Source organism: Chionomys nivalis, chromosome 14 (assembly GCF_950005125.1).
Source record: "Chionomys nivalis chromosome 14, mChiNiv1.1, whole genome shotgun sequence".
NCBI classification, from domain to species: domain Eukaryota; kingdom Metazoa; phylum Chordata; class Mammalia; order Rodentia; family Cricetidae; genus Chionomys; species Chionomys nivalis.
Genome location: NC_080099.1, coordinates 56,917,247 through 56,933,975, shown reverse-complemented (window position 1 = coordinate 56,933,975; position 16,729 = coordinate 56,917,247). Strand labels below are relative to the sequence as shown.

At 39.8% G+C, this 16,729-nt stretch overlaps 1 protein-coding gene across 4 annotated transcripts in view; it reads right to left on the bottom strand.

Annotated features, from left to right (window-relative positions):
• Positions 1 to 16,729, bottom strand: part of Rprd1a (regulation of nuclear pre-mRNA domain containing 1A) — a 59,258-nt gene that overhangs the window by 18,518 nt on the left and 24,011 nt on the right. For all 4 annotated transcript variants that reach the window (XM_057788426.1, XM_057788423.1, XM_057788424.1 and 1 more), the window contains exons 3-6: positions 14,299 to 14,405; positions 14,123 to 14,220; positions 12,544 to 12,670; positions 12,269 to 12,444 (exon numbers count right to left, since the gene is read on the bottom strand). In XM_057788426.1, coding sequence (XP_057644409.1) covers positions 12,269 to 12,444; positions 12,544 to 12,670; positions 14,123 to 14,220; positions 14,299 to 14,405 — 508 coding nt within the window. The remainder of the gene's footprint in view (positions 1 to 12,268; positions 12,445 to 12,543; positions 12,671 to 14,122; positions 14,221 to 14,298; positions 14,406 to 16,729) is intronic.

The following is a 16,729-nucleotide window of genomic DNA, read 5'->3' as shown; positions in this document are numbered from 1 at the left end:
CACCCGTGGCTTTTTTATTTTCAGTAGCACAGTCACCACTGTCTCCTACATAGACATTAAGTTTTACCAAAAAAAGAATAAAAAGGATGGCCAGGGTTGACAGGCAGCGTACAACACTGACGACTTCAAAAGCAAGATGCAACTTACAGAAATGACCTGCTTCTATACATAGTGATGACTAAACGGAGTTGACATCATTTGTTAACTTGAAATATTTTTGTGTCTCTTTTAGTCTCTCCCTTAGTGCATTTTCTATAACATACACTATATTGTTGCTATTATAACATATTACCTTGGGATTTTCAAATGTCGTACAGTATGACATCTAAACAGGATGCACCACAGAATCTTGTTTCACAGCTTTTAACAAAGATGCCAGAAAGATGAGTCTGGGTTCATGTTGGAATAAACTTTGTATAATGATCTACACCACACTTCTGCTGTATCCTCCACATACCGATACCATGAGCTAAGCACCGAGAGGGAATTTCTGCATAAAGCTGCCCTCGGAGTTGGTCATACAGATCTCACTCACATCAACACTGGATTCAATTTTTCCATGTCCTGTTACTTCATCTCATACCCCATCACCTCTAACAGCAAACTCACTACTTCCTTTGCGCAAAAGGTTTTGACAGAAAACCCCAGGTCAGTGGGTATTTCAACATTTTTTACCGTAGCTTTCCTGAATACTAGGCATCATTACTGGATTCCCTTCACATCTTGCCTGAACAACTCTGCAAAGTCCACTGCCTTTCTTTGTTGCATGTATTTCCTCCTCTGGTTTCTTTCCAGGTTTTTCTTGCTGGTGCTGCAATATAAGCAGGATCTGCCTAGGTTTAAACTGCATTTTGTTCTCTTAAGCTTGCGGGACATTCTAGTTTTCCTAGATCAGGGGTTAGGTTCTACCAGTCATTCTGGAAATCGTTAAGTCATTGTGGCTTCACATTACTTCTACTTTTCCCTTCTGGTATTCCAGGCAAGAAACAAGAATGTCTCCATTCTTTGATGTATTTATTATTTGGGTTTCATTTTGTGTCTTCCCATTTATTTTCTACTCCGCATTTAAGAATCCTCATTGGCCTCTCACAAGCTCACCAATTACCCATGGCTGTCCTCTACTGAATTAGTCATCTGTCAATAAAAATTGGGGAACTTTTCTTTTATCTTGTTTTTATTTGGGCCACTTTTACCTCTCTTACATTATCTGCTCAATTTGGCATGGTGTCTGCTTTACCCATTAGAACCCTAAGCATATTAATCATTTGTTAAACTCCTGGCCCAATTATTTTTAAAAGTCCCATGTTAGGTCTGGTTCTGATACTTGCTTTGTCTCCTTTGGCTGCCTTTTAGTGATCAGTGTGTTTTGTTTTGTTTTAACTGACGTTGAAATAATGTACCAGGCAATACTGAAGCAAACACGCTTGGGTGTGAAGCACTATGTCAATCTCATGGGAATTAGACTATTTAAGGTTGAATTAGATGTCAGATCAAAGACCCAACACTAATAGTACTGCTCCTGGTTCTGCCCATGGAAGCAAACCAAACTTTCCCTTTCCATAGCCTGCAAGCACCTGAAGACACACATGCCTCTCTCCTAGTGCTCTACTCTAAGGCACTGCACTTCCTCTGGGACCCTGGCCAGGACTCCTGACTCTAGTTATACTGTGGACAGTTCATTCACGTTGCTTATGTAGTATCCCATATTTACTAGTTCAGCTCAATACCATCCTAGTTACATCACCTGGATAACAGCTACATTTAGCCAGTGCTTTTCCCTAATTGACATAGTAAATAGCAAATCTTAACCATGGGTCAAGTTAATCTTGGGTGAGTTTTCAGAAGTAGCTCTAAGCAACTTAACTGTGAGAGTAAATATGCATGCGCATACATATATTTCTCAAAACAATTGGCAACAAAATACTACCTATCTCGGGGGCTGGAGAGATGGCTCAGAGGTTGAGAGCACTGACTATTCTTCCAGAGGTTCTGAGTTCAATTCCCCGCAACCACATGGTGGCTCACAACCAGCAGTAATAAGATCTGGTGCCCTCTTCTGGCCTGCAGGCGTACATGCAAGTACAATGCTATAAACATAATAAATCTCTAAAAAAAGTACCTATCTCCTCTTCTTAATTATTTGTTAATATGCTTCTGATGTTGCTTAGGTACAGTTTTTTATTTTTTATTTTATTTTATTTTTATTTATTTATTTATTTATTTTTTGGTTTTTCGAGTCAGGGTTTCTCTGTGGTTTTGGAGCCTGTCCTGGAACTAGCTCTTGGAGACCAGGCTGGTCTCGAACTCACAGAGATCCGCCTGCCTCTGCCTCCCGAGTGCTGGGATTAAAAGCGTGCGCCACCACCGCCCGGCTTTTTTTTTTTTTTTGGTGGTACAGTTTTTTAATCCAAAAAAAAAAAAAAAAAAACCTAAACACACTTGTTATTTTCTCAACAGTACACTAACTAAAAGTCTTTGGAATTAAAACACTGTGGCTTAATAAACACTGAATTCCTATCGCAACCAGTTTCTTAGTTCTGCATTGTGACATGGAAATTCTGATTATTTCTATAAACTCCCAAGCATATTACCTTATGTTGGAACAAGACTCACAGAAGCATCATGAATGGAACAGACTTTGACCCACAGCAGTTAGGGGTTCCTCATCATGACCTAAAACATGAGATTTGGGCTGTTCTACAAAGACTGACTACAGGCCAGTCAAATTCTACCTATGAAATCACATTACTCTCAACATCATTAGGCTCGCCTTAAATATCTAATCATTAAGAGGTTCACGATTTATCTCTGCCAGTCCTGGAATACCTCCCCATGAGTTATTGGTCAGAGAAATCCTTCAAACACAAGCTACTGTCATCAGTCTTGATTGCCTATGCAGTGATTCAAGCGGTGACACTGTGAAAACCAGCAGACACCAGGAGTGGCAAATGTTGGTCCTTTCACAGGGATATTCAGCTGACAATGCATGCCACACCACAGGACAATAAAGATGTTATACAGCTGAACTGGATGAGATTCCCAGTGATACAAATGCAAGATTTCATGGATTCAAATAGAATCAAGAAATGATTTCTAAATGTTTTTTCTGACAGACTCAAGGATTGGCATGCCCATCAAAATCCCAAAAACATTTAATCTACTAAAAACAAAATCTTTCCAAACATGACCTTCCTGTTAAATTTTACTCTTCTTTTGCTCCAAGGGGAAACATTTAAACTATACTCTCTGTATTTTGTAATTAACTTCTTATGAGCATACCAATTTTATACCTTGAATACTGAAGGACTTATATGCCAAAATATAAAGAAATTTGTAATTAACCCCCCCATCCAGCCCCGTGTACCATAAATGTTGGTAACTGCATTTTTAGAAGCAGTCTCCTATAGCTCAGGCTGGCCTCCAACTCACTATGTAGCTAAGCACAATCTGGAGCTTCTGATCTCCCTGCCCCCACCTCCCTAGTGCTGTGGTGTTGGGGATCAAACTCAAGTCTTCATGCATGCTAGGCAAACACTTTACCAACTAAGCTACACCCCCAGCCTAATCATACATTCACCCACCCACCCATCCACCCAGAAGGGGTGCATTACCAGTGCCCAAGTATAGAGGTAATAGGATAACTTGAAGGAGCCAGCTCTTGCTTCCTCCACATGGGTTCTGGGGACCAAACTCAGGTAGGGATTGGGAGCAAGTGCCTTCACCTCTTGAGTTATCTCACCGGTCTCTCAATACTTTGTTTTATACACATTTTTAGTACGTTTTTTTTTTTAATGTATTGTGCATACACTTGAGGAGATTAGAAACAACTTGTAGAAGTCAGTTCTCTCTTCCATCACGTGGGTCCCAGGAATTGAACTCAGGTCATCAGGCTTGGCAGCAAGCACCTTATCAACTAAGCTATCTGGACAGCTTTTTAAACATTTTTATAACTATATCCTGTTCACAGGTAAAGTGTCACCATAACACATTAAATTCAAACTACAAAGTAACTCACTAAGGTTATAGCCATTATGACTTTGATGCTTTTGCTTTATATTCTTTCTTGCCTTGTCTAGATTCCCTCAGTTCTCCTTTGATTTAGAGAGAGAGAGTTACTCTATTCCCCCCCCAACACACCCCCAGGCACACCCATATTTTATCCACTGGTACAGTGCTGAGATAGCAATAGACCAATCCCAGCACCTCTTGCATGCTAGACAAGTACTCTAACACTGAGCTAAAAACAACCCAGGACCCAGTTAATTGTTGCCAGGGGAGACATATTCTTCAGTGTGAAAAGGGATAAGAGAGTAATAGGGATAAGTAAGATCAAAATAATTGTATAAATATATGAAATAAAACTCTAATAAACCTAAAAAAATTGTCAGTGCCTAGAAGAAAAAAATTGCCATAAATTTATGTCATAAAAGGATGATTTATTGGAATTTGTTTGAATATTCTCTAAAGAATAGAAATGAAGGATCATTATATATTTTGTAATTTACTTTGCTTACTTAAATTATCCTTAGATTTTTTTTCTTCTCAAAGGATATAACTTGTCTATCAACCATATACTTTAATAGGTTGAATTCAGCTGGGTAGTGGTGGTGCATGCCTTTAATCCTAGCACTTGGGAGCAGAGGCAGATGCATTTCTTTGAGTTCGATGCCAGCCTGGTCTACAGAGCTAGTTCCAAGACAGCCAGGGCTATACAAAGAAACCCTGTCTTGAAAAACAAACAAACAAAACCATTGAATTCCCTAATTCTTCAATCCATGGGTTAGGAAAGTAAAAGTGGTACTAATGAGACAGAGGCAGAGGGACCTCTGTAAATTCAAGCCCAGTCTGGTCTACATAATGAGTTCCAGGAAAATCAAGAAGGAGAGGGGTAGACAGAGAAGGGTCGGGAAGCGCTGGTAGCAATCAAAAGTCTAAGGAATTAACCAACTAAGCAAGAAGCACGCATTCACATCTGTAGAAAAGACACAGGAGCTAATTAAACAGTATTTTACATTCATGCTGAACAAGTCTGACACTGCCGTGGTCTCTGCTAAGCTCTGAAGGCATGAATATTTTAGAGTCATTGTAGACATTTATAATCCTTGCTAACTTATTTCAAGTCATTTTTAAAAGGAATCCTACGTTTCCTACAGCTCCCCAAATCGAAGTTAGAAAACCCACAGACCGTAACAACAGCAGGCATACTATACAATAGTCAACACACAGTGGGAAAATCCACTTCTAGTCAGGTCTAGATAAGTCCAGAAATCCAGTCTTGAAATGGATCTCCTGTCTTCTGGTTCCCTCTCCATTCATCCTACTTAACAGTTTGCAAACTAGTTAAGCACCTGTGATAGTAAATCCCTTTCTTCAACAAAGACTTAAACAATATGACAAAACCAACTCTACTCAATATTAATCTGGGCGTGCCTGTGATTCCAGCACTTGGAAGACTGAGACAGGAAATGCTCACGTTTAGGCCAGCCTGTACTACAGCGGGAGATCTTATCTCAGTGAACAACAACAAAATGATGAGGACACAGCCACAACCACTAACACTAGACAATAAAGATTCCATTCTAGAAGAACAAAACAAACACAAGAGGAAAAACATTCTAGAAATGGTTAAACCAGGAGAAAGGATGAGCAAGATGAAGCAGCAACAACTCAGAATACTTAATGCATGGTAAGAGTACAATGAAAAGTTCTAAGTAATAAAGAAGAAAAGCTAAAATTCAACTAAGGTCTCCCTGCAAAAAAGAACAAGACTTCAAAACCGTCAAATCCTGGTTTGTGACAATAAAACTCCAGCCTCTAATGCAGAGGCAGAAAAGGTTGTCAACAAAGCTACTCTCTACTGAAAAGAATTTTGACAAGAGTTGACAGGAATAACTTTTCTTTCTTTTATCTCCTCCTCCTTCTCCCCCAACCCCTTTTCTTACATAGGCCAGGCTGGCCTTGAACTCAGAGACCTAGCCAATCAATGAATCCCAAAGAATAAAATTGTTTTTGATAGATGCTATAGCAAGGACAGACCTAGAAGCTGTAATGCAAATTAGATAAACATTTCAATATTCTAGTAGTCAAGATCACAGACCATGGTACTGGTAGCTAAGTAAAAGGAAAGCATGGAAAACTTGTTTCCTGGTGAAGAGCATAAATTTTGTAAAATAAAGAGTTCCAGAAGCAGGACATACGACAGCAGAATGAACTTCAACACTACCGAAAAGGTTGTAACGATGGGAGGCCTTGCAAGCATGAAGACTGGATCTGGTTCCCAGAGCCCATGAAACATAAGACGAGTGTGTTGAGGCACACCTGTGATCCCAGCACTGACGAATTAGAGACAGGGAGACCTCGGATGCTCATTAGTCAACCAGCCTAGCTTACTTGGCAAGTACAAAGCTAGTAAGAGATGCTGTCTCAAGAACAACAGGTCTAGTGCCTGGAAAACAATAGCTGATTTTGTCCTGTGACCTGTGCACACATAAAAACCATGTATCTTAGCCGGGCGGTGGTGGCACACGCCTTTAATCCCAGTACGCGGGAGGCAGAGGCAGGCGGATCTCTGTGAGTTCGAGGCCAGCCTGGTCTACAAGAGCTAGTTCCAGGACAGGAACCAAAAACTACGGAGAAACCCTGTCTTGAAAAATCCAAAAGAAAAAAAAAAAAAAAAAAAAAACCCATGTATCTTCTGCTGCCCTAACTTTTTTTTCCTCAGAAGAATTCAATACTATCACAAACAAGCAAAGATTTAACCTGAAATAGATTCAGAGCAGTATTTTCCACCATCAATAAGTTAAATATAATAGATCTGCCAAAATGTTTATTAATTGCTAAATGTCATTTCAGCCAATAGTTTCAACATGAAGAAACAGAAAGAAGTCAGACAGTGGTGGTACACCGCCTTTAACTCTAGCACTCGGGAGGCAGAGAGAACCGAAAGCTAGCCTTATCTACAGAGTTAGTTCAATGACAACCAACGCTACACAAAAAAACTTTGTCTCAAAAAACAAAACAAAAAAAAATAAAATGGTTAAATATTACATAACAGGCTATAACTTGGCTATTAAAGTCAGACTGATAATCAAGATAAGAGTAGATGGAGGAGAACTTGGTTGGCATGGGCAAAGCTTGGGCCATCCCAAAAAATAAAAGGGAAGGGGGGGGGGTGATGATTATATGGAAATGTTTACAGTAAAAGTGCAAAAGACAGGATACAAAAACAGACATGGATACAACAATCTCATCCTTCATATCTTATGTTAAAAGTTAAGGAATAATAGAATTGTAGGTAGGATCTATGCTTTTAGCAATGGGTGCAAAACTATGGTGAACACACATTACCTTTACAGTATTAACGAAACTTCACCTCACACAGGCAACAAAGAGGCCAGTCTGGGTTTCAGAGCCAAGAAAGAATCCATCTAACACTTCATTGCTACTACCTGGGCAGCTCAGACCACCACTCTTCACCCCAGCAGTAAGGGACAGAGGGGAATTCCAGCCCACTTGGCACTGTTCCCTTTCAGCCTCAGCACTGCTCACTCGATCCCTGTAGTCATAGATTACTCAGGTGCTGCTCTCTTACTAATGGGAGGAACAAAACAGGTACACTTTCACAAGGTAAAAAAATGGCCATTTTCTCTGTTCAAATGGCTGAGCCAGACTTTAGTCACTGTATACATTGAGCTTCATGCGGTCTTTCTAGTAAGCAGTCCTCCTGTCTTTTCTCCTTCACAGTGTCAGTCATCCTCAGTCACCAGGATCCACCAATTTTATTACAGCAAACCAAGATATGAGAGGGAGAGAAACCACATTTCATATGCTTATTAAACTGTTACTAATTATATCTAACTTGTTAAACTTTATCTTAGGTATGAATAGCAGGGGGGAAAATGACCCATGACATGATAAAGGAATGAGCACTCTCAATTAAAATACAAAGTTGAAAATGAGAAAAAATAAAATTGCATACATACAATAACCATGATTAGTTGAAATGGCAAATATGAATGGCATTAGAAAGCAATCAAAATCACAATTTGCACAATTAAATGTAAAACTTACAGGTCAGTATGCACATGTAAGAATTAAGCTTGGCAGAAATAGCACTTCACAACACTAGTAAAGAAATCATTAATTTTGGGTTTTAGGGGAGAAGGTTGATGCAGAATCTCACTATGTAACACAGATCATACAAAGGCCAAGCTGGCCTCAAACACATGCTTCTGTTTCAGTCCACAGTGTACTAAGATTAAGACCTGAGTAACTAAACCTGTCCTACTACCAAATCAATAAAAGGGCAATCAATTATTACTTTCAATGTGCTACATCTCTGCATTATATGCAAAACAAATTTCAATAAAATTATTGAGAAATACTACAAAACATTACAAGGCCTTTATGGTTATAGATAGAGAAGGCTATTTTAAATATATATCTATATCTACACAGGCAAAGATAAGTCATAAAATCAGAACTCAAGACTGGTCAAAAGATAAAAGAAACTGAAAGAAAAATAAACACTTCCAAATATGCAATACTCAGTATGGGTGAAATCATACACAAAAAGATGGCCTTATGCTGCAGGCTCTGACAGCCTGGCTTGGAATATAACCGTGGGAGAGCACATACCTAGCACGACTGAGACCTTCTAGATGAACCCCAGCACTCGTCCCTACTGCAAACCAATCCTCAACACCTTACAATGCTCAAGCCTGTACTACAGTTCTATCCATATTAAGCAAATTCATACATTGAATACAGTTTAACAGAGGCACCATGACAACTCAAGGGAAAGGAGCTTTCTGTGCTTGAACACAAATGCACGTGAAGGACAGAGGTCAACAGCTGGGTGTCTTCCTCCACTGCTCTCCACTTTGAGAAAGGGTCTTCTCTCTCCAAACCTGGAACTCAGATTCAGCTAAAGGTTCTGTCTGCCTCCCAGTGCTGGGATCACAAGTGCATGCTGCCGTGCTCATCATTTGCAGAGGGTTATGGATCCTAACAGCTCTCATGCTTGCCCAGATATAACTTTACTCATTGAGTCATCTTCCTACCCCAGAACAAGCTTTAATCATCAATATTCACATATCAAATAAACACTTATCCTCTCTATATGCTTTCTCATTATGACTTCTAGTGTGTGGAATTATGGATTCCTTCTTCATAATCTATTCCTAGACTTGGAAGTGCACAGTTTACAAAGATTAGCAAGCACTATCATTATGTGTGCTCATCCATGTGTTTATTTTGCTTCTTTTCTAGAGTTTCTCTGTAGCCTCCTCGCTGTACTGGAGCTCACTCTGTAAACCAGACTGGCCTTGAACTTAAGAGCTCCACCCGCTTCTGCCTCCTGAAAGCTGGGACTAAAGGTGGCAAGCACTGATTTTATAAAAGCATGTTTTCTTCCACTAACTTCTACAAACTAAGCAATCAGGAATCTCATTGATATGGAAGAACTTCTCATCTGTACATTGTATCCTCTCCAAAAAACATCACATCAAAGAGTCACTTTAAGTTATCCTATGGTGGTAGACACAATCCCAGCAATAAGGTTGAGGCAAGAGGTTCAAGGTTGCAGATCAAATAAATCTTTTCCCCCCATCTTATGTGCACTGGTGTTTTGTCTGTGTGAAGGTATCAGATTCCCAGGAATTGGAGTTACAAACAGTTGTAAGCTGTCATGTAGGTTCTGGGAATTGAACCCAGGTGCTCTGAAAGAGCAGCTAGTGCTCTTAACCAATGAGCCATATCTCCAGCATCCATCCATCCATCCATCCATCCATCCATCCATCCATCCAACCCCCACCCCCGTCAGATTGCTATATAGCCTAAACTGGCCTTAATCTCAGGATTTCTTTGCCTCAGTCTCACTAATACTAAGATTATGGGCAAGTGCAACAGCCTAGATTAAAAGTCTATTATCTGTTCACTTATCAAAGTTAATCCAAAATTATCAAAAGTTAGAAGCACTTCATATTTTCATCATTTCAAAGGTTTTAATAGTGGCTTTCTCAAGACATGAACCACTTCTTAACTTCCTCAAGTCAAGACCACTTCTTAAACTGATACTTTTATTTCACTTTCTAACAATGGTGATTACTGACCTCGATAACTTAAACCAGTTTAAGAGACAGTGCAACTGATACAAAACCTTAAACATTCAGTCCTCAGTCTCTACTTCAGGGTGATGCCACCTATGAATACAAAGTATGTCTAAAGTCATTGTCACATCATATGACCAAAAAAACCAAAACCAAAACCAAACCAAAACAAAAAAAAACCTTGGCTTCTCAATGACAATTTACAATGGTTCTTGCTAAATAACTTCCTAGTTTATGAAAATGGCATCTTTAAAAATATGATCATGAGCTGGGGCATAATGGCACACACCTTTAATTCTGGAACTCAACAGGCAGAGACAGACATATCTGAGTTCAAGGCCAGCCTGGTTTACAAATAGTGAGTTCCAGGATAGCCAGTAGTACAAAGAAAAACCCTGTCTTGAAAAACTAGAAAGACTTAAAAATACAAAAACAAAACAAAAAACCCTAATCATAATTGAGGTGGCTTCTTCAATTTAAAATTCATTCATGCTGAACAATCAAACTTCCTTGATTTCAAGCCTGTGATGAGTTGGAAAAGGTAGATTAGAAAGCATTGGAGAAATAGGACTTCTGATTTTTCAAAAGGGATATACTACTTTCTATAAGAACAGAAAGTCAACATGACTTTGGAGTGAACGCACCAATGCTGGAGGCATTGTTGGGGTTCTCAACAATCCAGTAGCGCTTATCTACTTTATTTTCCCATGCCTTGCTTCCATGAAGATACAGTGTGGATAATAATGTGTCCTGTTGTATAGGATTATGTGAAGAGCCTTGAACAGTACCCCAGAGACATGGTAAATGGTAGCACTAACATCATCAGCTCTATGTATGACTATTAACTAGAAAATCTGGCTAGAAAGTACCAGCAAATGGGGCAGGGACGGTGATCTATTTTCTACAGTTACATGTCAAATATAAATTCTATTTTTGAAACCAATGATAGTCAACACCAAAAGTGAGAAAGCAGTTTTAAATAGAATAAAAAAATCTTCGTTCTTCAATTTTCAAAAACATGAGACAATACAGGCTTTGGAGTTTAATGTTTATTTTTAGCCGGAAATATGCTAATGGTGATGACATCGTAAGAAGATATGCCGTGTCCAATACCTGCAATAGAAGCTCAACAAAAGTTAAAGAAACTGTACCAAAAGGCTAAAGACAAAAACTGTTGACATACTCACCCATAACGCTGCAAATGGGAAACAAGTAAGGATACATTAACACTGAAGGCCACTACATCATCACAAACAGGTTAAGTGAACTACCAAATTCATGTTCTAGGAAACTCCACTTATCTATTCCATTGCAAGCAGGCAATCTATCTCTTCAAGGACAGCATAAAATTAAGAGTGGAGCATTGGTGTGTGGAATAATCAAGGAATTCTCTCAGAACTGCAATAGCAAGCCAGTCTAAGCACCACCTGGGGGATTAGTGAGAAACTGCTGAGCCAAGAATTAAATAATAAATAAATTTATGAGGCAACACCATGATAGACCTACATATTTAGAGTGAGATGTCTATAATACAGGGACTGAATTCAAGACATTTTCACAAGGCGCTGAAATTCAAAACAACTCAAGCAAGAACCCGTTAACTGAATGGTCTTTTAAATAAAGCTAAGCCCAGTTCTCATATGCTGACAATGGCTACTCCACCAACAGTAACAACCATACCTAATCCATGAACAACCTTTTCCGGAACAGCACTGTGTAAACCCAGAGAGTATGGCTGCGGGGGAATATGGGAAGTGTGACAATCAGATGTGGAGGGGGTAATGTGAATACTTAATGATGGACCTAAAAGACAGTATGTGCTAAGAATAGGAATTCAATAAGCTGAACAACCTTAGTGAATTACCACTAACACAAGACTTACTAGACTTGACTTTTTCTTATTATGTTTGTGCTTAGAGGGTTTAAATTTCTACTATTACATGAAATTTCACAGAGATGATTTCAAATGTGACAAATTCTGCTAAGACCAAAATTTTAGATTTACTTAAGCAGTCTATAGGGAAAAACTGATAGCAAGAAGCAGCTTACCTGGGTCACTGCCTAAAATAGTCCATGATGCAAGAACTCTAAGATGCACAGATAAATTAAGGTACAGAAAATTAAATAAAAATGCACTAAAGAAGGAAAAGGTTACGCACTTCCAATTTATGTTCTTTCTCTGCAAGGGCTTCCTTTTGACAACGAAGAAAATCTGCTAACATTCGAGTGAGCTGTTTTCTATCATCTATTTCTGCCGCCAGTCTGCCATTATAATCTGCCAGCAACATACAAGCATCCTCTACCATTTTAGAAAGCCTTTCTCCAGATTCTTTATCTAAGAAAAGTACAAGGTAATACAATTAATGCACAACAAAACAACGACAAGCCGCTCCCACACCCACCTCCAAGATAACCCTGTGGACCTCACTCTTACCTGTTATCTTCTCAAGCAGGGACACTTCTTGAACTTCGACAGGCAAAGAAGCTATCCTTTGATGAACTGCTGCATCACCCGAGGCTGCATTTTCTAAATCTTGTAATGCTCTAACAAGGTCGAGAGTCTAAAAAATTACACAACTTCAGAACCAAAAGAAATAAAGCTCTAACAAATATAGAGGACTTGACACCTCTTTCATATGCCTAATCCTTATGAAACACTCACTAGCAAAAAGTCTGCAACATATACCATTCTTAAGACACATTTTTAAAAAATACACATTAGACTACTTTTTTCATGTGTTTTGCCTCCATTTATGTCTGCCTGTACAACATGATCACACCTGGTACCTCAGAGGTCAGAAAAGGGACCCAGATGCCCTGGAACTGGAGTTACAGATAGTGGTAAGCTGTCTAATGTGTGCTGGGACAAAATCAAAGCTGGGTTCTCAGGTTAAGAGCTTAACTGAGAAAGAGTAGTGGTGATCTTAACCGATGAGCCATCTCTTCTGTCCCCAATCCTTCTTTTATATGTTAAGTGAAAAAAAAACTATGTTATTTTAAGTGTTGAGCGTGAGGCACCACTTTAGACCTTGAGGTGTTCACACCCTAGTGTTTATGAAAGCAAAGAGTGCAAAAACTTTTCTAATTAGCAAACTGAGGTAAGTGACTGGTTCATATGGTAGATACCTGAGAGGAAAAAGAAGGCAGCTATTAACTCTGACCTAGACAGTATTAATCTAGAAAATTTTTATTTTCCTGAAAAGTTTTACACATAATATATTGCATTACTACCACCTATTGTTATCACTCTAGCAATTATTTTATATGTTTAAAAACAAAAAATATTTAAAGGAAGCAATGTTCATCTAAGCATAGAATTTTAGTTTAAGCCATATAACAAATGCTTTGGTTGTATTTTATTAAAAAAAAAAAAACGATTTTTAGGGTTTTTTTTGGGGGGGGGTTTGTTTGTTTGTATGTTTGTTTTGGTTTTTAAGACAGGGTTTCCCTGTGTATCTTAGGCTGTCCTGAAACTTACTCTGTAGACCAGGATGGCCTTGAACTCACAAAGATCCGCCTGCTTCAGCCTCCCAAGTGCTGGGATTAAAGGAGTACATCACCACACCCAGTAAAAATAAAATCTTTAGTGTTAATAGTGGATGTTTCACTACATTTATTCATATTTAGCTATTGGAAATGCATTCCCTATATAAAGCAAACAATACAGCACTTAAGGTATTACAGTGGTTAAGAGCATGAACTGCTCTTGCAGAAGAGTTCAGTTTTTAGGACCATGACAGGTAGGTAGCCTATAATTACTGGAACTCCAGCCCAGGGAAACAGACACCTCCTAACTCTTTGGATGTTCACCTGCACACGTACCCATGGACAGACACATATATAACTAAAATAACAAAATCTTCACACACACATACACATCATACTACGTCAAAGAAAAGCAATTTGTTAACCAGAAATATGAGAGATTGCCTTTCTTGCACCCAGAACACTGAAATGATCAAAGCCCAGAGGTCACATGGAGTAAAACCCCTGCAGCTGTCTTGTATTTTTACCTGTGGTGGTTCACTTGGGGACCCCAGAGAGGAACAATTTTCATTCTCATCCACCTTTATTTGGTCATAAGTCCGCTTCCTGGCCTTCTTATCTCCATCTGATTTAAAAACATGAAGTCTATGAAAGATGTGTTTTCCTGAGAGCCAGAGAAAAGAGATCAAGACCCTATACTTACAGAGTGCGTGCTTAAGTTGGTCTAACACATCATCCTCATAGACGGATCGCTCTTCCCAAATAGACAGCACTCTGCCGAGGTGCTTCTTACAGCTTTCATCAGTTTCACTAAATTAAAAAAAAAAAAAAATACTGACAGTAAAAATGTATAGTGAACACTACCACAAAGTAATGTTGATCTAAAATGGGACAAAATGCTGGCTCCCAGCAAGAACTACTCAGGTGTGCTGAGCACCGTCAGCAGCAGTTCAGTCAAGGTGTGATGTAAACACCATCCTTGCTTCCCTTAAGAACTCAGTAACATCTATACAAAGAAACCCTGTCTCAAACAAAAACCTAAAAGAACAAAAAACTCAGTAAGAGAACAAAGCAAATCAAATGGTTTTAATTGTCAAATTTTCAGAAGCAGACACTAGGGGCTTACAGTGATGGTGCTCGCAAGTGAAAGGAGCTAAAGAACAGTGCATGTTTAAGTTTGCTGAACCCACCACTGTCTTAGGCACAGAAATCAAGGGGAACTTCCCAGCAGCTGTTGTCCATAAGCACTATGAATGAGGACGTGGTACTACAGACAGCACCCTGACAGATCCAGACCAGTCAGAGAACAGGGGTACTATCTGAGGAATAAAGGCAAAACTGAAGACTGGATCTACGGGAAAATGGGACACGGGTGACTTTCAACCATTTGTCACTTCCTTCAGCACCATCTCACCTGGGTTTTGCAGTGTGTGTGTGTGTGTGTGTGTGTGTGTGTGTGTGTGTGTGTGTGTGCACGTGCGCGCATGTGTAAGATAACCTGGAATTGGAGTTACAGGCAATTGTGAGCTTCCATGTGGGAGTTGACAAACTAGCCTGGGCCTCTGCAAGAGCTGTGCATTACTGCTGAGCCATGCTTGAGTGCCTTGCCTGGGTTTTATACCACCATCATTCACTCATCTCCAGCCTCAACTTCTCCACTTTAAAAAATATACACTCTATGTCAAATCAGAACAATTTCTCAACCGTCTCTGAAACCCAAATCCTCAGCCTGAACTACAGTCCCACAGCCTCTGCTTCTGGCAAACTCTCCACATTCCTTAATGATCTTCAAACTTGCCCAGAATACTACGGTTCACTCTTCCTACCTAAAATCTTTTCTGTAGGTGAATTTTTCTAGAGAGGAACATATATAAAAGCATAAGATAGGGGCTGGGCATATAGCTCAATTGGTAGAGTACTTGCCAAGCATACATGAAACTTTGGGCTTGATCTCCAGCACCACATAAACCATGCATGTTGGTACATGTCTGTAATCCCTGCAGCATTTGAGAGGGACAAGTAGAAGGGTAAGAAATTCACAATCAAAAATAAAAATAAAGACAAAAAAGAAATTCAGTCATTTTTTGGCTACATACCAAGTTCAGGGTCAGCTTGGGATATATGAGATCCTATCTCAAAAATAAAAGTATCCAGAGTGGGAATTTTAGGACAACTGAGACTACACAGAGAAACCCTGTCTTAATAAACAAAAATATTTATTTTGCGGGGTGGCGGTTGCATAGGCCTTTAATCCCAGTGCTCGGGAGGCTGAAGCAGGCAGATTTCTGTGAGTTCAAGGCCAGCTTGGTCTACAGAGCTAGTTCTAGGACAGTCAAGCACATACAAAGAAATGGTCTTGAAAACAAACAAAAAAGTAGCTGAAGGTACAAGGAACTTAGAAAAGGGTCTGTTAGTTTAAAATGCAGACTACAGGTGGGAGAAGCACAGCGCACATGAGTACAGAGAGGCAGACGAGCTCCACAATGGAGCACCTTCAGTCTTGCTCAAAGAGAAGGGAGTATTAGGAGTACTCTGCTACTCTGCCTACAGTTTTCCCAGAGGACCAAGCCATACTAGGGGAGTGGCTACTTGTACCACCAAGAAAAGATGACGGTAACTAGTCAGGAAAATGGCACCCGGCAGGCTGTGTGCTCCATGGAGCATGCAGTGAAGGAGAAGGAAGCATAGATGACACCCATCATGCTATCAGGACAAATGAAGCTGTCATTCACTGAGATAATGAGACCTAGAGAAAGAGCAAATTTGGCAGGAACAAGGACACAGTTCATAGTTAGACAGTAAGTGTGAGACACCTGAGTAGAAACATCAACAAGTAACAGGGCATACAGCTCAGGAATGAAGAAAAAAGTCTCAACTGAGCCAGACTTGGACCTTTATTCTTGGGAGGGAGAGGCAGAGATGAAGAGTTCAAGGCTAGCCAGTCTACACAATGAGTACCAGGCCAGCCAGAGCTACATAATCACATTCTGTCTCAAAGAGAAAGAGAAAGAGAGAGGCAGAGAGAGAGAGAGAGAGAGAGACAGAGAGAGAGGGAGGGAGGGAGGGAGGGACGGAGGGAGGGAGGGAGGGACGGAGGGAGGGAAGCAGGGAGGGAGGGAGGAAGGTGCAGCACT